The 26,357-nt window shown below is 36.7% G+C and overlaps 2 protein-coding genes and 2 long non-coding RNA genes across 4 annotated transcripts in view; 1 reads left to right on the forward strand and 3 right to left on the reverse strand.

Annotated features, from left to right (window-relative positions):
• Window positions 1-11,846: 11,846 nt before the first annotated feature.
• The window catches only part of LOC107590800 (neurexophilin-1-like), a 51,146-nt gene continuing 36,635 nt past the window's right edge, over window positions 11,847-26,357 (reverse strand). The window contains exon 2 of the mRNA XM_016279712.1: window positions 11,847-13,217. Coding sequence (XP_016135198.1) covers window positions 12,423-13,217 — 795 coding nt within the window. The 3' untranslated portion in view covers window positions 11,847-12,422. The remainder of the gene's footprint in view (window positions 13,218-26,357) is intronic.
• On the reverse strand, window positions 21,151-23,696 carry LOC107590802 (actin-related protein 2/3 complex subunit 3). The gene is made up of 7 exons (XM_016279713.1): window positions 23,586-23,696; window positions 23,062-23,161; window positions 22,874-22,950; window positions 22,579-22,647; window positions 22,317-22,443; window positions 22,083-22,177; window positions 21,151-21,449 (listed from the first exon to the last, which is right to left on the reverse strand). Exons 1-7 carry the CDS (start codon window positions 23,589-23,591, stop codon window positions 21,387-21,389), a joined length of 537 nt encoding a protein of 178 aa, XP_016135199.1. The 5' UTR covers window positions 23,592-23,696; the 3' UTR covers window positions 21,151-21,386.
• Window positions 24,282-25,764, reverse strand: LOC107590803 (uncharacterized). Its single transcript, XR_001609824.1, has 4 exons — window positions 25,552-25,764; window positions 25,377-25,468; window positions 24,689-24,824; window positions 24,282-24,542 (listed from the first exon to the last, which is right to left on the reverse strand). It is a non-coding gene; the product is annotated as an uncharacterized lncRNA (long non-coding RNA).
• The window catches only part of LOC107590804 (uncharacterized), a 12,950-nt gene continuing 12,643 nt past the window's right edge, over window positions 26,051-26,357 (forward strand). Inside the window, exon 1 of the long non-coding RNA XR_001609825.1 lies at window positions 26,051-26,123. This is a non-coding gene — a long non-coding RNA (uncharacterized lncRNA). The remainder of the gene's footprint in view (window positions 26,124-26,357) is intronic.

The raw sequence follows: 26,357 nt of genomic DNA on the forward strand, positions 1-26,357 counted from the left end.
AATGTAAAGCTTCCAGGTGAGTATAAAGGTGGATTTCTTTAAAATAGGTAATACAGTGTCAGGAGAGACACTTAAAATTGGATCATTCACATTCTGCAAATTCAAAATTAATTTCTAAAGTCTTTTGGCAGCAGTAAAGATCATATAGTTATGCTAGTGAAGTATAATTTGGTTGAAAAAAATATTCATTATTATTATTAAAGTTATAATAATAATACATGTAACTACTTTTGATCATTACTGCTGGGATTTACAATGATTTTACCATTTTAGGGGTTTTAGGCACCCCAGTGTGAATCATGCCCAAGAAACACCCTCCATGTTGTAAAATCACTGTAATCTGTGTGTAGCCCTCATTGCTGTTTTTGTTTACTTATTCATATTTTTTTTAATAATAGAATGATTTCACATGTATTGTCTTTTCAGCATCTGGACTAAGACCAAAATAAGCCCTTAGTTATTTGAAAGTTTCCGAGTTGGATGCAGAAATTGCTCAAGGCTTTGCTATGTGTTTGGTTGGCTTCCTCTGTAGTCTCTGGAGGAGATTTTGTCAAGCCAGATCATTAAAAAAGACCAAGTCATTGATTCAAGGTGAAAGGTAGTGTAACATTGTGGAGACAAACACACATTTGCTATAAGAAAAAAATAATGAAACCTTTGAGGAGTCAGTCAAGGATCTCTCAAATGAGCTATATAATCTCAATCTACTGTACGTTTCTACCAAGAGTAACCCTTTTTTTTTTGGACCAGTGCGATATCTACTAATCTAGGTCCTTTGGCCAATATAATGCTAATAAATACATCTAATGAGATTATTATTGCACACAACATTTCCTCAAAATGTTCTAAAATAATTAAAAATGATAAATTATCCATTAACAAGGCTATTGGAAGAAACTAATATGTGCTGCTCCGAACCATCTGTTAAAAGCACCTTTTTTAGGTTTAAAGTGGTTTCAGATCTTTTGACAGCATGATTAAAATCTTCATCATTACAATTTGATTCATCCTATTACATCCATTGAGAGGTCGAGTTTTCAGAGCAATGGAATATTGTACTCACACTGTATAATCCAGCCATTAATTTAATTTTGCAAGGTCTGTGGGAGATTATTCTAATTAAATTACAATGATTAGTTTATTCATGTCATCTTATTCTGGCCCCTGGGGCTGTTTCTCTTCTTTTATTCCTGACAGCCTTGCAGATGCTCTTTCATTTTGTTTTCTCACACCAGATCTCTCTCTCTCTCTCTCTCTCTCTCTCTCTCTCTCTCTCTCTCTCTTTCGGTCTGTCATATTTTTTAATCAAGTCTTTGGTCTTCCTCTCCTTCCATTCCTCTATTTGGCCAACTAAAACATAGCCTGTGCATTCTCTCTCTTCTTCTGGTGTGTGTTTGAGTAAATATTGAGTGTTGAGGAAGGGCTTTGAGTAGCAGTTGGATTGTGTGCTAGTGACTTTATCTTTGTAAGCCCAGGCTGTGCTAATCTCTGTTGTTGACGTCACAGTCACCTATCCCTGCCTCGATACTTTCCTGGCGTCACGGCGATCTGGAGAAGCTATTTAAATGCCTATAGATGGAAACCCTTCCCGAAATGTTTTTGCTCAAGGTTTAGTTGTCTGTTCACAATTCTGAGGCGAAATATTATTACCGAAAGAACAAGACAGAAAAAAATATTCACATATATTTGAATTTGATGAGCAGAGCTATTCTAATGACTAGCCTCTGGACTCTTTTGGTTTCCAGGTAACCACTCTCCTAATTGGTTTTCATCGGTATGGAGGTCTTCGTCTTCATACTCATCCTCTCTCATGCTCACTCTCTCCGTCTTTCTTTTTTTCTGCATTGGACTGCTTTTCGTTTGATGCCTTTTTACTTCGAGTATTCGGGAACCTTTTTGTGGATCCTTCAGGTTGGATCATAAACGAGAGAGAGCACATCAATATTGATGATTCGCTATGAAAATCAGGCCAACAGCTCATGGCAAAGGAAAAATAGCACTCAGCCCACCAGTGCTGGATTCTGCGTTCTCAAGGCCTGCTGTTAATGCCAGATTTGTCAATCTATTCCATTGGGTCACAATTCAAAACAGACTAGACTAGTCTGTCGTTTTCATCTGAATACTTACAAATATTAGCACTTACTAGCTTCTGGCATGGTCTTATATGAAGTTGCCCCAAACCTGTATGAGTTTCTTTTTTCTCCTAAACACAAAAGAAGGTATTTTGAACATCTTCCAAACAGCTTACGGTACACTCTTAAAAATAAAGTTGCTTCAAAAGGTTCTTCACAGCGATGCCATAGAAGAACCATTTTTGGTTCCACAAAGAACCATTCAGTCAAAGGACCAGAACCATCTCTTTCTCACCTTTTTGTAATCTGAAGAACCTTTTTTCACCACAAAGAACCTTTTGTGAAACAAAAAGGTTCTTCAGATTACAAAAAGGTGAGAAAGAGATGGTTCTGGTCCTTTGACTGAATGGTTCTTTGTGGAACCAAAAATGGTTCTTCTATGGCATCGTGAAGCACCTTTCTTTTTAAGAGTGTAGCCATTGATTACCGTAGTATGTAAGACAATACTATGGAAGTCAATGGCTACCATCAACTGTTTGGTTAACATTCTTCAAAATATCTCTCTTTTTTGTGCTCAGGAGGAAAAAATGCATAGGTTTGTGTGTTTCGATTATAAGCCTGCATAACAGTATATAATTTCAAAGACAAAATACACGATGACAATACTATACTCAATGATCTGAAGGATCATGTGTGTTCATTCAAAGAAAGGTTTTCCTATTAATTAATTAGCAAAGAAAAGTCCTTCCCTTGTGGATTTTCCTTATGGGCAAGGAAGCGATTTTCTTCACCTAAATTCCAGGAGGTCGTAAATGTATCGGGTGTCAGGGTTGCCATGGAACCAGGGGCCTGTTCGGCTTCCTGGGGTGTTACAGAGTATTTGTTAAATCTAGCTAACAAAATATATATTGTGTGTTTGAGTGGTCCAGACGCTACAGTTTCAAACAACTTGGGGATGAGTAAATGATGATAGAATTTTCAGTTTTAGGTGAACTATCCCTTTAAAAGGGGTGGTTGATCGGCTAATTTCGAAGGCTTAATTGTGTTTATGGGATGCAGTGTAACATGTGCTCATGCGTTGTTTTTAAAAAACACATATTTTCACACTTTATTCTACACCTCTGTTTCTGTTCTCCTAAAAATGGTCTGTTGAGTTTTTGGAAATAACGCAGTCTGGCTCAGATTGGTTAGCTGGCCCAGGGTGTTGTGATTCGCAAACCACTCATTGCAAGTTATCCGGAAACGTCACACCCCCTTACCATTATAGGTAGTTGCATGTTCCCGGGGGCAGGGCTTAACATCAGGGTTAGTGATGTCACAGACCCAGGAGGAAGCTCATTGTAGTCCCTACCAGCCTTATTTATAGTCCTTAAACAGTGATTTCTTTAAAAGAAAATATCTTACTTTGCATTGAACTTTGAGTGTCGTAACTTTGTTAATGCTAGATATTGTTTATGCTCTAACAGCAACATTACACACTGACTAAAGTTGAAAAATTTTAATCATAATCAACCACCCCTTTAAAGAATTATTCCAGGTTGAATATAAGTTCATCTTTATCGACAGCATTTGTTTCATAATGTCTATTACCACAAGAAATCATTTTAACACACATCCCAGAGTGTAGACAGATCTGAACCGAAAGACTCTCACAATGAGAATGATCTGGGCCAGTGATTCTAAAGCAGAAATGTGAAGCTTGTATATTTGTACATGCTTCAGTGAATTATTCATTAAAACCTGTTTATTGTTTGAAATGATTATTTAATTGTTTGAGTCAAACTTTTTGAGTTGGCAGCACTTTACACTTTTTGAGGTGGAATGAAAAATGTGGTTATGCATTATCAAATGCTAAGCGAAGACTGGATGGAGTTCCACACATTCAAGGTCAGTAAGCAATTCTGTCTCCTGCCTACATTATGAGATATTAATCTTGTGATTATACTTTTCAAACTGTGCATTTTAATGTTTACTGGTCTGTAGTCTTCCAAGTGGCCTGCTTTAATTGTAATTTAACCATTCACACCAGGGACAGCAGCTATAGCAATAACATTAACTATTAATGTCCACAACAATGCATGATAACATTCTGTTTATTCTGTTCACTTGAGTTTTGTCATCTGTCATTTTAAATGCTCAAGCTCTTTACAGCAGGATGAATTCTGATTGGCTATCAATGTTTTTATCATTCATCAGCTGAAGAAAAAATTGTTTTGAAAGTGATTCCAATAATATCGTTCCCTACTCTTATCGTTATAGCTGGTAATGTGGACCCTGTTGTTCTTTTAAAATCAAAAATTATAACTATAGTTATCATCCTAGGTGTGAACGTGACTTTATTTAGCTTATTTTATTTATGTTTGGAACAAGTCAGGTTATTATTTACACAAGGAACAAGTCAATTTTTTGTTGATGTTAACAGCATTTTTCTACATATGCGGTCAATAGGGCTTAACTTTTAACCCGGGAGATAGATGGTACGTAGTGGACAAACCAACCATTATCACCCTCTGTATGCTATTCTCAACACATTTGTTGCATTACAATCAGTACTAATGGTTTACTGAGCATCTTTGTTATGATCGTCTGAAAGTACTTCTCACACATGTCTTGTATCATAAATAAGGCCTGCCTGTAATTGTTGTTGTTGTAGGCTTCCTCTCGGTGCACTCCGGAGGATGTCGTGTTATTCCTGATTTCACACCTCACAGTGCGTTTATTAAAACTCCCAAAAGAAGTGTTGGTGTTTTGCTTCATGCTGCATAGACAGGTTTTATGGCTTGTGTTATTATTTATTTAAATGTCAAAGTTGTAAATGTTTCTAGATGAACTTCAAAATCATAATCAGCTTCTTAAAGGCCTGGTACATTTCTCCAGTGGCACAGCAGATTATTATTATTATTATAAAACATATCATCTTTGCTAAAGAATATTAATTGCATAATGACATATTTGTAATTTATGTGTTGCTTGCAAAAAAACGTATTTAATCAATATATGCATATACAGTTTACAGAAGCCCTCAGAGGCCATGCATTATTATTATTATTATTAATTTTTTTTCTTGTGATAGCAATATAACAATGGTTGTTTCTTGTGATCTGGATTTTCTTGATTTTCTCCCAGTTTTTCTGGTCGGTTGCAAACCATTTAGTCTCTTGAGTTGACTGGCAGTAAAACTGACCACTTGTTCAGGGTCACTGTAGTGTCCACGATGATAAAGTTGTAGCCACCTTCTCAAGTGTCGGACATTGAATTTGAAGGGGTTTATCACTGACAGACATGAAGCTGCTTTTATATTGCACTTAAAAATTTATTTTTGTGACCTCCAGAACAAGAGAAAACTAGATCGTAAGGAGTAACAACTTGAGACCAAATCCACAAAAAAAGTTTGCTAAGCGCTGAAAGAAAGAAAAAATCCTATATTGAAATCACAAGAAAAGAAAAAAAAATTACAGAAATGAGTAATAATACAAAGCTTCTGCATTAGGAATCCTTTATTGCAATTAATGGTTGATGAATGGTTGCGTTTTAATAACGGCTTATTGATCAAGTTTCTTCAATGGATGTTTATGAATGATGCCTGTATACAGAATAAGAAGTGACCCCAAAAAATAATAATAATTGTATTGCGTCAAATTCCGTTTCTGAAGGCTGATCATAGAGTTGCTCTCTTATCATCAGATTACATGCAGATTCATTTAATGACATACAGGCTAACTTTTAGGTGATCGCAGGCCTTGGCATAATCCTGCTGGCTTATGAAAACACAATAACCCAAAGCAGTGGTCTGATACTCTGTTATTTATTAACTGTGAAGATTTTCCAGAAATATTTCAACTATGTACTTTTTTTTTTATTCACCTCCTGTATTTGTTGTACTCCTGCCATCTTAAACTTGTTTATCTCCTCTTATCTTTGACTCCTTTTGTCAGTCTTTATTTATGTTTTTCTCTCTGTTCTGTTCTCGCTTGCTGTGGGGCGCCACCGCTGGTTTGTTTTGAATTATGTTATTAACGTTGGGTTGAGTGGGAGCACACAGCCCAAATTAGAGCGGTTTCATCACTCTCTCCAAGGTTATCCTCAGGCAGGCTGTGCAAGAGGCCGGATTGGGAGATGAGAGGAAAGAGGAGAGCGGAGGGCGGTTAGGGACGTGAAATAATATATATAAAGACAAAAAGAACAGAAGGGGGAGCTGAAGTTGCTGTCAGATACGACGTTGTAATCGATCTGCTTTACAACAACATCATTTAAGCTCATTTGCATGCTATGAAATCATTGAAATGTCAGGTTTAATTGCGATGCTGGACAGATTTAATGCCAATTATGTCCAAGAAAGTAAGAGAAACTTTGTAGACGTTTTGAGTTCACGGTGACACTGTTTAAGTGCAATTTATTGTATAGTTCCACTGTTTCAGTAATTCTGTCATCTCTTTCTCCGTATCCCTGTGGACCATTACCTCCTGTTTTCCCCGCTTCTTGCCATGGGCACTGAATACAAGTATGCAAATAGAGCGCTAACATAGGCTTTCATGTTGTGCTCATGTCATCCCCTCTGTCAATCAGCAGTCAAAACAAGAGGAGACCTGAAACGACAGTCACTTTAGCCCTCTGAGCTCGGGAGCCAAACTCAGTGCTTTCCTTTTATTTATTCAGATTTTTTTTTGTCAGATGTCAGAAAACCACAATAAATGCCACCATTGTCATCCATACACTATATCAATATGACACACACGTAAAATAAACAATGTAAAAATAGAGAAATAAACGGTAAACCTCAAATGAACCAGAGAAGAGTCCACTGTATGTCTGACATGTAATACAGCTTCATCCAGTTCCCGGGAGTTGGATTATTGTATATATCTGTATTCATATATATATATATTTTTTTATATCAATTTATAAATATTCATTTATTTATGTATTTATGTGCAGTATATGTCTGTTCAGTACATGTTGTACCACATTTCATTGTACAATTTGTTGCTTACAGAGGACGCTAGCTCAGTTCTGGTTCTATGGATTGACCAGGTGTCCGATGCTCCATCCAAGCCCGACAGGCCAGCCAAAGAGCCTGTCGCTATGACAACTGAAGAGTTCTTCCACTTCAACTTTTATCCTTGCCTTGGCAACGCCCAGCAGTGCGTGACAGTGTTGTGTCCTTATCCCTCTTCTGCAGTCAGAGGGAGATTCTGAGTTGTTTTGGAGACATTTCCCCTGGATATAATGGTATCTGTTCCTGTAGGGGACTGCGTTGTGTATGGGTATAAACAGATTTGCAGCCAGCTTTGTGGGTAAGTAGCATTCAAAGTGCTACCATTACCTGAAACAATTAGAAGCAAATTAGGATTGATTTCTAAACTGTACGTTTTAGTGCAGACCACGTGTGCTCATGTTCAGTGGTTTAATATAGACACACTATAGTCAGCAAACTCTCGTACGAAATCACCAGGGGAACACTTAATGTTCTGTTGTTAGCTAAGTGTGAGAGCACGTATAAAGGAGGGCTCCAAAACATCCTGCGACCATGAGAAGAGTGAAGGGAACCACTAGGGGTTTGCTGAAGATGTTTCTTGAGGATCAGACAGAAAGAGAGAGAGATAGACAAAGTGAGCGGGAAAAAGAGAAGGAAGGAAGAGTGAATGAAAGAAAGTGAAAAACAGAAGGAATGAAGGAAAAAAGAATGACACAAAAGAGAAAAAAGAACGAAAGAGAAAAATTAATGAAAAAGAGATTAGCTCAAGTGCAAAAGGGATGCAAGGAAGAAAGCACACAAATGAAAGGAAGTGAACAAAAAAAGAAATATAAAGAATGAGCAAAAAATAAGGATTCTCTATATTTCAAATAGAAAGAGAGAGAGAAGGAAGGGAGGTTGAACTGAAGAAAGTGAAAGAAGGAAAGAGAAAAATGAAGGAAGATCGAATGAAAGACAACAAATTAATTGAAGGAAGAAAACTAGTTAAAGTGAACAAAGAAAACAAAGAAATATAAAGAATGAATGAACAAACAAAAGAGCGTGAGAAAGAATTAACGTTAAAAAGCAAACAAAAGTAAAATAATGACTGAAAGAATGAACTAATGATTGAGAAAAAATGAAATTAAACTGAACAAACAAATAAATGAATGAATGGGAAAAGAAACAAAGTATATATCTGTATTCATATATATATATATTCATATATATATATATATATATATATATTTATAAATATTCATTTATTTATATATTTATGTGCAGTATATGTCTTTTCAGTACATGTTGTACCACATTTCATTGTACAATTTGTTGCTTACAGAGGCTGCTAGCTCAGTTCTGGTTCTCCGGAATGACCAGGTGTCCGATGCTCCGTCCAAGTCCAACAGGCCAGCCAAGGAGCCTGTTGCTATGACAACTGAAGAGTTCCTCCACTTCAACTTTTATCCTTGCCTTGGCAACGCCCAGCAGTGCGTGACAGTGTAGTCTCCTTATCCCTCTTCTGCAGTCAGAGGGAGATTCTGAGTTGTTTTGGAGACATTTCCCCTGGATATAATGGTATGTATTCCTGTAGGGGACTGCGTTGTGTATGGGTATAAACAGATTTGCAGCCAGCTTTTTGTGGGTAAGTAGCATTCAGAGTGCTACTATTACCTGAAAGCAATTAGAAGCAAATTAGGATTGATTTCTAAACTGTACGTTTTAGTGCAGCCCACGTGTGCTCATGTTCAGTGGTTTAATATAGACACACTATAGTCAGCAAACTCTCGTACGAAATCACCAGGGGAACACTTAATGTTCTGTTGTTAGCTAAGTGTGAGAGCGGTATAAAGAAGGGCTCCAAAACATCCTGTGACCATGAGAAGAGCGAAGGGAACCACTAGGGGTTTGCTGAAGATATTTATTGAAGATCAGACAGAAAGAGAGCGACAGAAAGTGAGTGGGAAGGAAGGAAGAAAGAGTGAATGGAAGAAGAAAGTGAAAAATAAGATGGAAAGAAAAAAGAAAGAATGGAATAAAGGCAGAATGAATGAAGAAGGAAGCAAACATTAAAGGAAGTGAACAAAAAAGAATGAACGAAAAAGGAAAAAAAGAATGAAAAAGAAAGATTATCTCAGAAGAAAGTGCAAAAAGGATGCAAGTTAGAAATAAATATTGAAAGAAAGGCAAAAATGAGTAAAAAAGCAAACACATTAAAGGAACTGAACAAACAAAACAGACTGAACAAAAAAGAAACAAGAATGAAAATTATTGTGTTAGAAGAAAGTGCAAAAGGATGTAAGGAAGAATGAATTAAAAAGGAAGCATGTTAAAGGAAGTGAACAAATTAAATATAAAGAATGAGCAAAAAAGATTCTCTATATTTCAGATAAAGAGAGAGAGAGAATTACAGTAAGAAAGAGAGAATGAAAAAAAGAAAGTGACAGAAGGAATGAGAAAAACGAAGGAAGATTGAACAAAAAACAAATGAAAGTAACTGAACAAAGAATACAAACAAAAGATAAAGAAATGAAAAGAAAGTGAATGAACAAATAAAAGAGAGAAAGGAGAAAGAATGAATGTCAAAAAGCAAACAAAAAGAAAAGAATGACTGAAAGAATGAATTAACAAATGAAATGAAGTTGATCAAATGAAAGGGAACAAACAAAGGACTGAATGGAAAAAGAAACAAAAAAAAATGAAAAAGAGAATGAACAAATGAAAGACTGAAAGAATGAACAAAAATAAGTGACATCAACAAAATGAAGTTGAACCATTGAAAGAGAATTAACAAAATAGAACCAATAATAAAAGGACGAAAGATTCCTGCAAGTTGAGCAATTACGCCAGCTAGTGAGAGGCTGTGTGTGTGTGTGTGTGTGTGTGTGCGCGCAGGCGGTAGTGTAGTTAAGCTGCAGGAGATTAGGAAACTCAGTCCAGACCAGCGCCTCAGGGAGAAGAGAGCAGAGAGCTGTGAGCCCCGGTGCTCAGTTCACCAGCAGGGCAGACCAGACATGCTGCACTGACAGAAGTGTTTATTTTCACGTGTCTGTTCTGAAAATTAGACTGAGGCAAATTTGATATGACCAGACTGGCCAAACATTTCGACACGGTTTAGGAAGCAACAGAGACAGATCAAAGCAACACAGTCTGGATCAAACGCTCATTTACACAGATCAGACACAGACCTGTTGGAGAAGTCACAGGTGACTCTTCTTCTACCTTCTTTAGCAATTACAGGGTACAAAATGAACACTGAGAAGGAATCACAACATGGTTTAAGTCGGATTGTATGAATGGTAGATGTGATGTAAAATCAAACCATCTACTAAGCTGAATGGCGATAATAACTTTCAACTTTATCTATGATGTCAAAACTGTGTGTGTTTGTGTTTTTTTTTTCAACCAGCCTATATATGATGCTACAAGTTTTCAAATTAATTGCTGTGATATCATTTTGGACCCTAAGAACTTTTCATTCGATTAAGGACCCTACACACAATGACAGTGGAACACAGGCTGTTGTCAAAGTGTTTTGCAGCTTTGCCTGTAAGTAAAACAATACATTTCAGATTAGAGGGAGATGAATAGTATGTCTTTTAAGAACATGGATAAACTGATCTATCCAGCAGGATATTTCCGTCTTTGTTACTCTCTAAAATGTGTTGAAACCCACAGGGGTGTATTCACCGTACTGAATTTAACTTCAGGCAAAGAGGTTTTTTTTCTTTTCTTCGTAGGCTCATAAAAAGCTTCTTCCCTCCAACTCTCTCGGTGAGACGACACTTTGATGTTCCATATTGTGCTTTTATGTTACTCTATTTAGCATCCTGTGTTTGTTTTTCAGTCTTTTTCCGTGATTCTCTTCTCTTCCCCTCCCCTATATTCATTCTGTCTCTTTCTCATCTGTTTGTTCCCGGTCCATCTCCTGTTAATTTTCTCATGTTGTGCATCACCTTTTTCCCCTTTCATATCCTCATTCATTCTCCTCTTCACTCTGTCATGTACACCTGCTCGTCACTGCAGATGTCATAACTCCCACTGCTGTCCGTCATTTCTTCCCTGATGACTTAAGTTCACCTGGCCTGTTTTTGGCTGGTAACATAAAAGGTCTGCCCATCTTTTATCTAAATCCACTTGAATTTTATATAACTGATTTTCCTTCACAACAATTATCAATAAACAGTTACCATTGAAGGTCAGCTTGAATGCCGTTCATCTAATGTGGTAATTTTACATCCAGAAAAGGTCTTGGCCAGGTAAATCTCATAATGTAATACAAGCTCTCCCAGTGCAGTGTGATTAAATTATGCAAAATTAACATAAAAATATTTATCGTTTTTTCTCTGTAAGGGAATGTTCAGACAAGGACGAAGCAATCGTGCGTTCAGCAGAACAGTTACCACAGCACAAAGTCAGGAATCCTGACCAAACAAAACGTCTTTTCTGCTCTTCCCTAACAGTCAGAACAATAGAGAGATTGGGCTCAATGCAGAGTCAACATCTCTTTTTCGGTGCTGTATTTTTAATTAAAGTGCTTTCTATCCTGCATTCGTTCTTTCTCATTGATATTAGGGAGGGGGGAGGCTTTTATCTTTTTGTGAAATCTGGTAATTTTGCTCTTAGACTTTTGCATTCTGCATTTACAGCACTTGCTTTATTTTAGTCTTCTTTTTGTGTCATCCTTTGTTTTTGTGTTTAATATACAGATGCGAAAAAAGTGTCAGTGAGTCATGTAAATTTTGTGTGTTAGGTTGTGTTAGCTGTGTTTGTTTTTGGGAAAACAAGCTACACTCTTAAAAGTAAAGGTTCAAGGGGGGAGGGGGGGGGATGGTTCCATGGATATTAAAGAACCATAGAAGCTAAAAAAGAACCGTTATTTTTAAGAGTGTACACCAAGTCAGCAACGTCTTCCACCTCTGCATAGCAGCCTGTGGTGACCCACATATTTTCTTGTTCCTAAGTGTTAATTAGAAGACCGCAACACTGGAAACTGATGAGAGCAGCCAATCAGGGACTCGGACTGATGTAGCAGACACTTCCACCCTGAGCACCTGGGCCTGACCATTTGGTTTTGCATATATGTGTTTTTGCAAGTCACATTTGCCAGGTTGCTTAAGAGGGTCTTCAAGACATCAACTGCAGCACTTCAAATACTGTACATTCACCTTTTAGAGAACCACCTGTGATGTTCAGATCACGAGGGGGTGTTCCATATCAGCTCAGTGATAAGTTTCTTAAGAGTCTTTAGATAAGGACTTCTGTGTCCTTTAAAAAAACCTCCCATATAAGCATTGCACATTCATCTTCACATCCGTAATAGAACTGTTGCTTTGTATACCAACTCCTTCCCCCCAACCAGCCCTCCTTACCCCAGACCAGTGCTCCACGAAGCTCTAGCCTGAGGGTAGGTAGGGCATCTCATTGTGGTAGTTATAGTCTGGACAGACCTTCTGCACCAGTCGGTAGTCTGTGCTGTAGAAGGAAATGTAGATACAAATGACCTTAAAGGGTTTGGAGCAGATCCAGGACACGTGGCTTTGTGTCTGCTCCTGGAAACAGGTCTTGGAGGGGTCATAGTTGCAGAGCGAGGTGCGTTTGCTGCGGTCCACCTTCTCGTAATCTACACGACAGTTGAAGATCTTCGAGTCTTTAGGGTATACCACGCTCTGGCGCTCCAAGTCAAACTCCACAGCCTTCACCGGAGGTACCAGGCTGACGGAGATGTTCCCCTGGCCGGTGGAATTGTGACGGAAGTAGACGCTGAAAGTGCCATTCCCGTGGTCCACAATCTTACCCGTGATGAGTAGGTTGAGGCGCACCGTCTTGATGTTGGAGTAGAAGTCGCCCCAGCCGAACATCTTCTTAAATTTGCCCGTTTTGACGATTGGTGGGCGGCGCTTGACACGCGAGTTCCCCGATGCGTCCGTGTCTGATTTGAAAAGATCGCTGCCCAGCATCTCCCAAAATTCCTGTTTGGAAAAGGGCACCGGCGAACGATAGGGCAGCTCCATTGTGGAAGTGTTGGCGGCACGGCCGCGGCTGTGCATCACCCAGCGACTCAGGGGTGAAATTGAACCCTGAGATCCCAGAACCCCCAGAGATTTGGAGGAGTCTGCTGAGGAGGAGGACTTAGACGTAGACGAGGGGAAGGAAGATGACGGGTGGGTATCTTCCTGTCCTAGAGCCAGCTGGAGGAAAGAAAACAGGAGCTAGAGTGAGCCGGTGAGTGAAATTATAATAGAGAGGATGAAAAATGTGACATTTAAAGAGAGAGGAGGTTACACAGACAGGAATTTGAATAGGAACTAGATTTGCATTTCCTGAAGGAAATACTGGTGTTTGCACGGCAGCAAAAGAATAGTGTTACAGTTTACGTAGGCTTAGGTTTTAGACTTCATTTCTGCATAACTTTGCTGTCATGATGTTCAGCATCTGCCTTGTTTTCTGTTGATTGTGAATGAGAATTAACACGTTAAGTGTCTGTTGTGCTTCTTTTGCAGATGTGGGAATGAAAATATGAATCAAATGATTTTCCAAACAAATGCAAAGAAAGAGCACTTGCAATTCAGTAAGCAAATAATGCAATAAAGTCATTGCTGTCTGAGGTTTTGAATGGATTCAAATAAATTCAAAATCTTGGCCAGCGATGATGTAATTGTTATTAGCATTCTGAATTGCAAAGGGAGGCTTTTGAACATGAATTTTACATTTTAAAAAAATTGTTACGTTTGTAAAAGCCAAAATGGATAGAGCGCCCAAGGCTAAAATCTACAAAACAAAGTTTGAATGGTGTCAAATGACTGAATTCTGTTAAATGGTTCAAGCTGAATTAATTACATAAACTTATCGAGAAGATGAAGAAAATAGAATGTTTGAGGAATGTCAGTACAGGTCTGCCTTGTAAACACTGTGATAAAAAGAAGAGGAATATTAATGCAGTGCTCGCCTTGCAATACAGCATAATTTGAAGGACTGAATTGAAAGGGGAAAAAAAAGAACAGCTAAAAAGGGAAACATCATCAGCACTTGAATCAACATTCACCCATGGCAAAGCGTCATTGACACCTCACTAAAATGTCCAGGCCACATTAGACTCCCGTCAACAGGAATTAATCTCTGTGGTCTAACCTGTACTCTACACTCACTGGTTCACAATATTGCTTTAGATATTGCGTGGGAATCATTTGATCCCTTTATGGCTTATCTATTTTTTACAGAAGATCTCTAGGACTCCCCAGAGCTAATTTGACTAAGAGAGAGAGTGAGAGAGATCGTGAGATTTGAACTCCTTCATTCTCAAGAAACACTTAAATTTTTATTCAAATTAACATTAATACATTTTAATGTATTTTAACATTTTATTTACTAAGGACCTGCTAGACATGAACAGATACAGAAAACATACAATAGAGGGAGAGGTCTGGGGATGGATGGAGGTAGTGCAAAAAGCGAGAAGGATGTTGTTCGATAGAATAGTGTGTGTTTGTCTCATTGTTTGTATATAGAGAGCTGTGGAGGTGGATGAGATGCCTCTCTACGTGGGCTCATGGATGGGTGAAGAGCCACAGTGTGGGTGTAACTGGTAATTACTAGATGGTAATGATCTATTTGAAACACCTCATATACAAATAATCCAACAAGAGCTCTCATACCTTGGAGAAAGTTGGATGATACTCTTCACAGGCTTGTGTATGTGTTGCAGAGTGAACAATGATGCTTTGATGCATTGTTTATTATCTGATGAGCTCTAAATTCTGTTTGGTCTGTTTCGCTGAGCCATGGGCCTGAGCTGCAGTGTATCCGCACGGTCAGGTTCAAAGCTGAAACTCCCCCAAAAGACACATTCGCTTCTAGGAAACAGTCTCATGCTGTAGAGAAGCTCTCTGACTTCGCCAGAGACAGAACTCACTTCCAGGTTTATGGATTGCAGAGACCTTGCGAGTTGTGGCGACATGGACCACAACCAAGAAAATTAATTCCCACTTTCAGTGGTGTCCAAGTCAACTGATGCCATCTCACACCACCTATAGACATGTGACCTCTTGTCTTCACCTCCATCTGTTCCAGGGCATTAAAATATAACTGAGACTTGCCTCTGGAGTGCCAAATGTCTCTGAACCTGAGGTAGGTTCAAAGAGAGGACAGATTTAGTTAGCCTGTTTATTATTTATGTATGTATGGGTTTTTTCCCCCATTCTCTAAGGTGAATTGGTTTTATATTGTTTGATTCATTTTAGCCAACCAAATTTGTTTAGATGAAGAATTTCAGTTGATGAAAAAGTATTCATCTATTTAACTGTCATTACTTGTTTTATATGCTTTTTTATAATGGAAAAAATTTATATTTAAATGACAAATGACAAATAAATTAGCATTTATGTTTTTGAATAAGTTACATAAATTGTGTAAAGTGTTGTTTATTGAATATCAACAATAAATATAAAAAATAGGGCATAATATACTGTTAAAGGAATTTTTCACAGGTGTTTACCTCTATTTTGAATTAAGGTTAGGGTATTGTATTGCTTTTAGGATTAGAATTAGGATTAGGTTTAAGGTTAGGGCAATGGGTTACACTTAATTTTGAAAGTCCACTGTAGATATTCTATTAACTATAAGTAACTTTGCAACTACATGTCAACTAATTATTATTCATTTGCAACTACATGTCTACTAACAATGTTTACTAATGGTGTTAGGTTAGGTTTAGGGTTAGTAGAATACGTTGACATGTTCTCCTGAGAACCAGAAATAAAAAGCTTTGTGAATTTAGTATTTTTTCATGTCATTACATTGTTTAGCATAAGAAAAAAATTGTAAAATAACATTTTTGAAAAAAAAAAATATTTTTAAAACATTTTTTATTCATCTGTTATGCTATGTCCTCTGTAGAGGACACCAGGACTCAGTTTTTCTAAAAAATAAAATGACAAGAATAGACATGAAAAGGCAAAAACAATGGGAATTTTATTTTTAAATCACCAATCAATTTTTAGGTTTCAGGATTTTTTTATACCTAACTTTGTTTAAGGATGGTTCTCAACTATGTTATAAAATATATAAGAAAATGATTTGATATACCATTTTGCTTTATGCAATACGTGTGTAAAAGTTTCATAAACTGGTTTTCCCATTAAGCACAATGTTATCTGTACACTGTATCTAATTTGCATATTAAAGTGCTGTTGGGACAGCATGTTGAAAAAAGAAGTGTAATAATGGGAGTAGTAATTGGCCAGATTTTCATAATAATATCTAATATTTCATAAGAATATTGATATATAATTTGTTTTCCTATTCAATTCTTTTGTCTCCCAAAATGTATAATAAACATGCTTTTAGTCCTGGTGTCCTCTACAGTGGACATGTCTGAAATGATGTCCTATTTCATAACAGGAAGTCATATTTTGATTTGAAACCCCATAACATTTTCCTGAGATGTTGATTTATGACAAACAATTTGAAAATTAATCAAATTTAAATTATAATTAAAAAATATTATCATATTTCCATAAGGATGTACAATTTTATCACTAAATTAATGTCAGCCATTTAAAAAAAACAAGGAGATGGAGTGGCCATGGTGAAACATCCAATCATTTGGTATCTCTGGAAAGCCCTGCATGCGCTCTGTACAGGACATCCAGACTTAAAACTGTGACATGTGAGGTCTCAGAGAAACTCACTAAAATATAATGTCCACTACAGAGGCAAAAACTCCTTAGCTGGGTCTCAGTTTCTTATAGTCAGTATGTTGAGGACCCATCAAACTAAAGTGTTAGAGGATATTAAGCAGACAGTCTACTAATACTCTAATGACTGCTAGTTGACATGTAGTTGCAAAGTTACTTACTGTTAGTAGAATGTATAAAGTGGACGATCAAAATAAAGTGTTACCGGGAAATGTCTGTAAACTTAAAGGATAATGTCCTGGCAGAATCTCTTTTTTTTTCTTACATTGTGTTGAAACTGTTTTACTGTTTACAGTCATTGCAAAAATTTAGCAAATCGATTAATCTCATTTGAATTATTAAAAAGAACTAGTTCTAAAGAATTATTTAGCTTATTAATTGCTTAATTAGATTTTTAGTTTTGTAATGATTTACCAATCATAATGTAATTACTAAAAATTACTTCATTGCTCAGGAGATTTTATGGACATTTATCAACTTAAAAATCATAGACATGATTAAAAAGACATAGACATGAATGACAGTATTGATATATAGTAGAGTGTAGTGTAGAGATATAAAACTGTTGATAGCATATATGGTTTGGAGAAACTTTGATGTGAAATGTTCATATTGAAATGTGTGGCTTTTAATTGCATGCTTTTGGCAAATATGAACACAGTTTGAGGCATTATACCCTTTCACACAAACAGTCTTTACAGGTAAATTACCGGTAAATTACCATTAAGAGGTCATGTGTGAACAGGACCTTTTCAAAAATACCGGCAAGTTTGTTTACCGGTATGAGAATTTGTAATATCACCAGTAAATTACCGGTAATGTGCTCTGTGTGAATGCAGAACGAGATTACCGGTATGAGCATGCATGAGTTCAGAACAGTAACATTCTGACACAGATAACGCATTTAATCCGCACTGTGTCGTTCGTTTTGAATCTATACAATGTCTCTGGGCCAAAAGCAGCTGCATGATTGTGAATGTTTGACAAAAAAATGAAAACATCAACAAAAACTCTGACCACGTATACCCCTCCATGTTTACAAACACAACACCGGTAGGCACAGATGTTTAGAGTTAATTTCCAGTTAATTATGTCACAGAATTTACCGGTATTTTGAACCTGATGTGTGAATGGTACTTTACCGGTAAAAAGATGGAACGTCATTGCCTGTGTGAACAGCGCATTTTTTTATTTACCAGTAAAGTCATTCCGGTAATTTTAAGGCAATTTACTGGCATTACTGTGTGAAAGGGGCTATTGTCGAGATCCCTAGAGAAATCACTGGTGTGTGTTTTTTTTCAGGACTAAAATTTTATTACTATTATGCCCCCCCATTTATTCTTGTCATCTACTAAAACGATTGAGATATTAAAGAGATATTAAAGGGATGTGTGATTTTTCTTTCATATGGGTAAGTGTATGATGGTGGTTTTTAATATAGAGCATGAAAAGTATAAGCATAGCAGGAAAGAAAGAAGAGAACAAGGTAGTGCCTTAAGAGACCTTATTTGAAACCCGCCTTTATTTCTCAGCAGGTTGGATTTAGTATATTCCAACCAGAATATATGCCAGTCCACCCTCAGAGTAAATGTATGCAGTCATAGTCAGTGTTTGCGGATTCTGCCTATCTTTGTGTGTGTGTGTGTGTGTGAGAGAGATCCCTGCCAGACTATATAAGCATGTATATTCATACAGTGTGTAAGTGTATGCTGTGTGTGTATATATATGAGTCTGTTCTCGCTGTCAGGGCAGGCCTGATCCACTGAGCTTAAGGATCTCTCTCCTCCATAATGCATGTTGCCCTGTCTCAACCCTGATCCTTCAGCCCACTCTGATGCTTCACGCCCATCTCATCTCGTTTTATGCAGGCTTATTCCATCTTAATCAGGCTTACTCATGCCTGATACTCATTTTACTTTACTCTAAGTGCCTATCTTCAATCTTGATAACACAGACTCCATTTTATACAGTACGGATTAGCGCAACACGCTCTGGCTAATTCAGTCTTCTGTCGTCGTGCTGGTTTTTCTCCGGGCTCACAGTCGCTTTGCTTGGATCTTACATGGACTTCTTTGTGCCTCTATGAAAGAACGTGTGGATTAATAACTGGCCTTGACGAGCATGTAACACCTCTACAGACTGAATAATTCTACATTAGCTCCATTTCAGAACTGCTAATCTGCTCAGCAGCTATGCAGAGCAGGTCCTGCATGAATGTCATACCAGCTAATTGGGGGTATCAATATTAAATTGCATTATTCTGCTTAGAATGCTCCATGCATTCTGTTTATCATTACTTACAGGCCTCCAAAATACTCTCCAGCCTTTGTTGAAGAGTTCACAGAAATGATTTCCTCAGCGTTTGACTGTTTTGCTATTGCAGGGGATTTTAATATTCACATAGATAATGCAGAAAACAAAACTACAAAATAAATTATAACTGTTTTAAACACTTTTGACCTGATCCAGCATGTGCATGAACCTACACACAATCGTGGACATACGACGAACAAATACTTAAACTCAAATGGATACCTGGACAATTTTAAATCTGGTTTCCGACCGCATCACAGCACAGAGACAGCGCTCATTAAGATAATAAATGATATTCGCTTAAATTCTGATTCTGGCAAAATATCAGTGCTGGTACTACTAGATCTCAGTGCTGCGTTTGACACGGTCGATCTTAACATACTTCTAGAGAGACTGGAAAACTGGGTCGGGCTTTCTGGGATGGTAATCAAATGGTTCAGGTCATACTAAAGGCTGATTTATACTTCTGCGTCGGACCTACGCCGTAGCTTACGCATAGACACACACCCATACGCCGTAGCCTGACGTGCACCTCTCCAAAAATCTAACAGCGCGTCAATTCTACGTGGACCGCAAGCGCTGTGATTAGTCTGCAAGAACCCCTCCCTCCACAGGGTTTCTGCAGACATTAACAAGTTAAATTTAAGACTTTTTAAGACCTTTTTAATACCACCTTATATGAAATTTAACACCTAAACCTGTAATGGATATACACATTTTATTACATACATATATGTAATATTTGATGTGTATAAATTAAAAAGAAAACAAAATATAATTGCTGTAATAAATGGTATTTATAACTACGATATACAGCAAACTTTTAATGTCAGCAGACAATATTCCATACAAAATATCCCCGCAAAATAACTGCATCACTGAGATTTTTGGTGGAGTAAACAATTTATTCTGAAGCAATATTTTTATCAGTGTTTTATCAGCTTTTACATACTTAAATCTGCATATTTACCTTTACAAAGGCCTATTTTTAACCTTTTTAGATGTATGCATCATCTTACATGTCAAATTATTACAATTTATCAATAAATTCAATATACACTATAGGGCTGCTACCAGTCAGATTAAATAATTTACACTGCAAATAACAATAATTACAACTGCAATAAATAATGTTATGAGATTAATGTTTTAAATGCATTTATGAGTATACAAATAAGAAATGTTGAGGGGAAAAATGCATACTTTTCAACATACTTCTCAACTAAACTACCAGTAAGTGACGGTAAGTCACTTAATGAGTGAGTATTGAGTCATTCCTTCAACTGACTGAGTGTTTTATCATGCTGGCATCTTAAAGACGTTCGTGGACAGCTGACTCCTAAAGTTTTTGATATTCTTCATATTCTGTGTGGTGGTCAGAAGTCCGTCTCAATGTCTAGTCTGTTTTTGAGCTGGAATCCTCTTTTGGACAAACCAAAAAGTTAGATATTTGCATGAGACCGAGAGAATATTTTTTGTATAAATGGTAAGCTCAAAAGCTGTATTTTTTTGTGTATGTAAATATGATGTATTGTACCATAGCTCTAGCAGTCATTTGTTTGTGATGTTTCCCTCACATGTAGTTTTGAAATCACATTTATGACTATCCTGTTCACTCTTTTGTTCCCCAAATGTCCCATCATGTAATTGCTCATTAAAATGTAGCATTTGTCTTACGTATCTAGTGTTTGTCCTTATGTCTTGTTGTTTATGTCTTGTGTCAGTCATGTCAAAAGCAGTTACCTCTAACTTCTAAAGGTGCATACGATTCTTGGCAACACATATTTTAGGATCATGTCTGTGTCAGGTTTGTTGGGTGTTGTGTACTAATGCAAATGTAATTCTATTGTTCTAAAGACAGAAAACTATTTTAAGCAATAAGTCGTGCATTTCCAGTTGGTCTCAGTCATGTTTTGATTTGATTCAGTGGTGTTGAGTGGTAGAATATTGAGGAACTAAATATGGAGGAATGTCATTTCTTTCTGCAGCAATCATTTATGCACTTTAAGTTTGGATAAATAAAACAATTATGAACTCACTACACACCAAGCAGTGTTGTTATTGTTAACTGAAACGATTAAGAATTATTTTTAGTAATTGAAATAAGGCGGAGATAAAATACTAGATATTAGATGGAAAAACTTAGAAATGAGAGATATCGCCTAGCTGTTTCTCTTTAACAGATTTTTATTTGATCGGCTCCTGTTTCATATGACAGGCCAGAAATCAAATATACTTGATAATCGGCAGTAAAAAAAAAATCTCAGGGTAAACACACTCGCATACACATTAAAGGAAAAAAATCCATCCACATCCCACGCAGAAACACCAAGAGAGATCCTGCGTGGTTTCTTACTGGCCAGGTGCAGACAGACTTTTGTTCATGAACTGTTTCTTCACAAAACACACCCACCACTATAGAAGATGAATAGAAATGATCAACATTTGAATTTAGTTTAATATCATGAATTTGAAACATTTCACATAAGACACTAATTAAAAAATGGTTACGAAATGTCCAAGTTATATTTCAGTGTCACCAAGCAATGTGCTTAGTTCAATAAAAATGAAAATAATGTCACAGTGAAAAAAAAAAACCCATCACTAAGCAACAACTTTTTACAGTAACAGGACAGAAAAAAAATTTGCTTAAATGTCTTGCCACAATATAAAAAAAATGTGTTTTCGCAACAATTTTTGGTTTGTAATATTACAGTAACAAGACTTGGGAGGAAACGTGTTTATATGTCATGAATATAATGTTACAATGCACAAAACCCTAAAAAACTAAAAACACTCATTTAAACATATAACTTGAGGAAATATGTGTCCTGTTAAAAAAAATATAAAAAACCTCTTACAATTAACTTTTATTTTTGCATTGCAGTAACAAGACTTGAGGAAAACTGTTCTTAATTGTCATTAAAATGTCACAGTGCACAAAAAATGTAATCAATTAACTAAATGAATAAAATGCCTATAAATACCTCTCTTGCTTTTGTCAATCACCTTGATTTGACTGATAAATAATATTTCAATATGCCTCACCTTGCTTGGTTTGTCTGTCTGAGGGTCGAACACACGGTCACACAATCTCAGTCCCGTCTCCTGTCGGATCTGTTGCAGGTAAGCTCTCATCGTTTCTGTCCAGGAGAAAAACACAGTATCTAGGTCAATTCTGTAATCAGCAATAAAACTGCTAATAAACTCATCATAATGAAGGTCTTAGTGGATGTGCAAAACAACTAGACCTAAGTAAGTTTTGACTTCACTGTGCCATACCATCCTCCTGTTTGTTAGAGGGTTTAGCATACATGGCATTCAGAGGGAAGCCAGGTTCTCCGGGGATGGGAAAGTTGGTAATTCCCAGCGTGTACATCTCCTTCTCTCCTTGACCCCTTGAACTGCACTATAAATCATTTACGAGATTGTAGTTAGATAATGTATGAAGAATAAACTATGAGAAAAACGAACAACACCTGACAAATGATTCATCACTGACTGTTTGAAATATACAATGAAGCTTTTATTCTTCAACAGTTACCTTCTGGAGCTTCTTGAGGCATTCAGAGATGTAAAGAGTGGTGTAGATCAAAGTTCGATCTGCCTCATTCTAACAAAAGTATAAAAGTGAATATTTCAATATAAAATCTCAACAATAAAATAAAAAGACATATGAGAGGTATTAAAAAACGGTGTATATGCATATATAAAGAGTTTAAATCAGGATACAGTGAGAATATGGATTCTTCTCTCTCAGGTCAGAACTATGAATGCATGTTAAGACACACAAGGCATTTTTTAGGCTCAGCACAGCATGCTACAGTCATCCGTCTTACCTTAATTTCATAGTTCTTGAAGAAAACATTGGCTTTGAAGTAGTAGATGGCCTCATCGATAATATCTGTGTCTTTGGCTGAATATAGAAACAGGAAGGAAGAGTCGATTTGTCAGATGGCCATTTAAGGAAGAACCACATACAACTCTGATCTCACAGGACTGCCTGAAATCAAGCAAACTTTCTTACTTTCTTTAGGAGCAGGACCCTTAAACTGTGTTTTGAGAGGCAGCAATGCCATATTCCCCACCAGTTTGGTGTCTGCATCCATCAGGCTTGAGTGGTAAGCCTGAAGAGAGTGGGACATCACAAAAAATACAAGAGTTACTAAGTAATATTTTTTTAATATAGCAAATTTGTTTTAAAATGACCAACGTTTAAAGAAAACCAGTGATCACTGAGCTGAATGCAAATGAGGAACTCCAGTTGTTTGCATCATGGACAGATGCACAAATTCTGTTTCTAACAACACATTTCTGACACTTACATATACATATTTGGCAATAATGCATAAATATCAAAAACATAATAAAATATGTATTTGTAAAACTGTTACATTTGTAGAAAAACGGCCAGAGTAGGTTAGCTCTATGGCTAATAACGCTAAAATATATTTCTAGTTCGCCGCTGTTCTAAAACGTGGCACAACAAACTGCTCATAACACAAACAATTGCGCTCACCGTCTAAATTGTTACGTTTAATGATTTCTTACCGGCATTTTGGCGCAATATGTCCCAAATCTTGCAGGCAAAATGAATATGTCGACGCTGCGAGCCGCCGCTTCCGCTGTGTGTGACTGTCCCACCCAACACCGATACAGGAAGTTTCCAGTGCAATACCCCACCATAACCACTGGGGGGCGCCGAGGATACCAGCTTTGCCTCAGTTGTTTTTTCCCCTCAAAATGTCTTTACATCTTTTTAATATCACTTCTTTTAAGTAATCTAAATATGTTACATGTGCCATTTAAGAAAATGTCCACACACACCATTTTGATGTACCTACCAAGACAACATAGGAAGTACATTAGGATGTAACCAAATATTGATGAATGGGGCCAAATATATAATCTTAACGGTCCACTATTGAAGACCTCATAATGATAAGCTACTATTCCACGTCTCCATCAATGTGTTTCTTAGGCTGATGATACACGGGGCAATGTTTTGAGCAATATTGCCATCAACAGGCACCCAGTTGAGACACAGGGCCCACAACCAGATATATATAAATAGAAAATTGTTACCCATTCTCAATGGTAAAATGTGCCCGAGCAACATTGCTCAAAATAGTTGCCCGTAAAAACTGCTCACAATGTTGCCTATGGATTCTACACCACTGGGTTGTGACAGATGTAATGGCTGGATTTTTAATCAAAATTAAAACACCACATTTGTAATTTCCATATTTTTATTGCAGAAATAAATATGCACTTCTAAAAAATGGATTACATTTTATAAAACCCCGTTAAGATCAAGAGGCATTGCACAGGTTATGGTTGCATCCTTCAACTAATGACATTATGAATGACAGTGACACAAAACATAGATTAAATAAATGAAACCCTTAATTGAACAAATCTGGCTGTCTTTCAAGTGTGATCTCAAGAATCGTCTCTGTCTTGGAAGAACTCGTCGAAATTTGTGTTACTGGGTTCCCCATCAATTTCCTGGAAAAAAATAAAAGGAACAAATTTAGTTGTAATCTAAAACTAATTTAGTCTAAACAACTGTTTTGATAATAAACAAGCTACAGAAATATATATTTGAATCAAACATCAGTTCATAGCATATGGCAGTAATCTTATGCACAGACCTTGGGCTCTTTAAACTCCAGGTCTTCACCATATTGTATGGAGAAATCAATGTGCTGCAGGACAATGTTGATGCCCTCCTCATCAGTGCGGTCAAAGGGCAGGAAACGAACCATACTGTGCCGTCTTAGTAATTTACTACAGAACGATTGTAAACTTGACATTAAAAGGGATTATGAAAGATGCTAGGGCTGACCGACTAATCAAAATCAAAAAGTACTTAGTGCAATTATCAAAAAGGTAAGGCTGTGATTTAAATAAATATATATGCTGTGTGCTTCTAAATAAAGCATTTCACCAGATCTGTAACAAGAAACTTTATAAACCTGTAGCCAACAAAGGAGAGCTTTAGGGCTCCCTGTGGTTTTATGTTGTACTGTAAAATAAAATTATTATGAGTATTATATTATTATTATTAAATACTCTTTTTTTTATTTTATTGCTTTAGTACAATTAAAATAGTAATATATTTCCTTTGTTCAATGTTTTTAATTAATAATAATTATTATTATCATCAGTTTGTAGTCATATTGGTAAATAATCAAAATTGCGCAGTCCAGCAAACAAGCACAGCAAACCTGAAACTTTTTTTAAATCACATTTTTATTTGTAATCACAATTTTTAGAATAAAAAACCCCCCACTGTATTTATCAGTGCCTTGAGGCATAATCTTTGTAATTGTAACTTACCCAAACCACATATGGCCTTGGTTAATTTCCTGAATTTCTCTTTCCTGAGTTAATTCTCCTCCATCATTGAGTACATATCCGGGTCCAGATACCTGCAAATAAAATAAAAAACACAGTCTGCCATCTAAATCAAGGCTGAAGTGAATTATAAATGGATCACATTCGGTGAACATACTTCTCTATTTCCTTCTTAGCCTTTGGACTGAGTAGATCCATTTTGGTCATTATGTTGACTTGTGAGATTTCTAATGTCACCATGGCACTCAAAGCAGCCATAACTCCAGAGATAAACTAGATAAAAACATGACAACAAACATAAAATTTAGGTTTTTACTATTTCAATAATTTCTTACCCAAATCGCAAAAAATCCAGCCCATGCTTGCTGCATTTCCTTCATTTAATTTTTTGTCATCGCTCCACACACGCGAAACTCCCACTGCTGCAGTTGCTCCACAAGCTGCTTCATTACAGGCAGATGCGTATACAGCTCGATCTGACCTGCAGTCCAGAGGACACAATGCTCTGTATCCATGCCAATCCACAACAGCACCATATATCTGGTACATCACCTCTTACCAGGGTAATCAAACAGTATGTAGTCATCCTCCACATGACCAAGACTCTCCTCCAGCCAGTCAAAGGTGTTGGCGAAGTACTCCATACAGAAGATCAGTCCTCCATTGGGGCCGAATCTCAGAGAGTCATCCTCCATAACGTCATCTACCTGGATCAGTTCTCGAATATCTGTATAGGGTGAAAATTGTTACATTACAGAAATGACATTTATTGAGCTCATGGTCCATCAGGTTTTCTGCAGACTTGAACAAGTTAAATTTAAGACTTTTTAAGACCTTTTTAATACCACCTTATATGAAATTTAAGATCTAAACGAAATACACAAATACACATTTTATTACATGCATATATGTAATATTTAATGTGTATAAATTAAAAAGAAAACAAAATATAAATAAATGGTA

The sequence above is a fragment of the Sinocyclocheilus grahami genome, unplaced genomic scaffold (assembly GCF_001515645.1).
Source record: "Sinocyclocheilus grahami isolate Dianchi unplaced genomic scaffold, SAMN03320097.WGS_v1.1 scaffold133.1, whole genome shotgun sequence".
NCBI classification, from domain to species: domain Eukaryota; kingdom Metazoa; phylum Chordata; class Actinopteri; order Cypriniformes; family Cyprinidae; genus Sinocyclocheilus; species Sinocyclocheilus grahami.

Coding starts and splice junctions, on each gene's coding strand:
- LOC107590802 (XM_016279713.1), bottom strand. Junction 22,444..22,578: donor GCCTCAAGAAGCTCCAGAAG/GTAACTGTTGAA, acceptor AATGATTTATAG/TGCAGTTCAAGGGGTCAAGG. Junction 22,178..22,316: donor CTCTAACAAACAGGAGGATG/GTATGGCACAGT, acceptor TCTCCTGGACAG/AAACGATGAGAGCTTACCTG.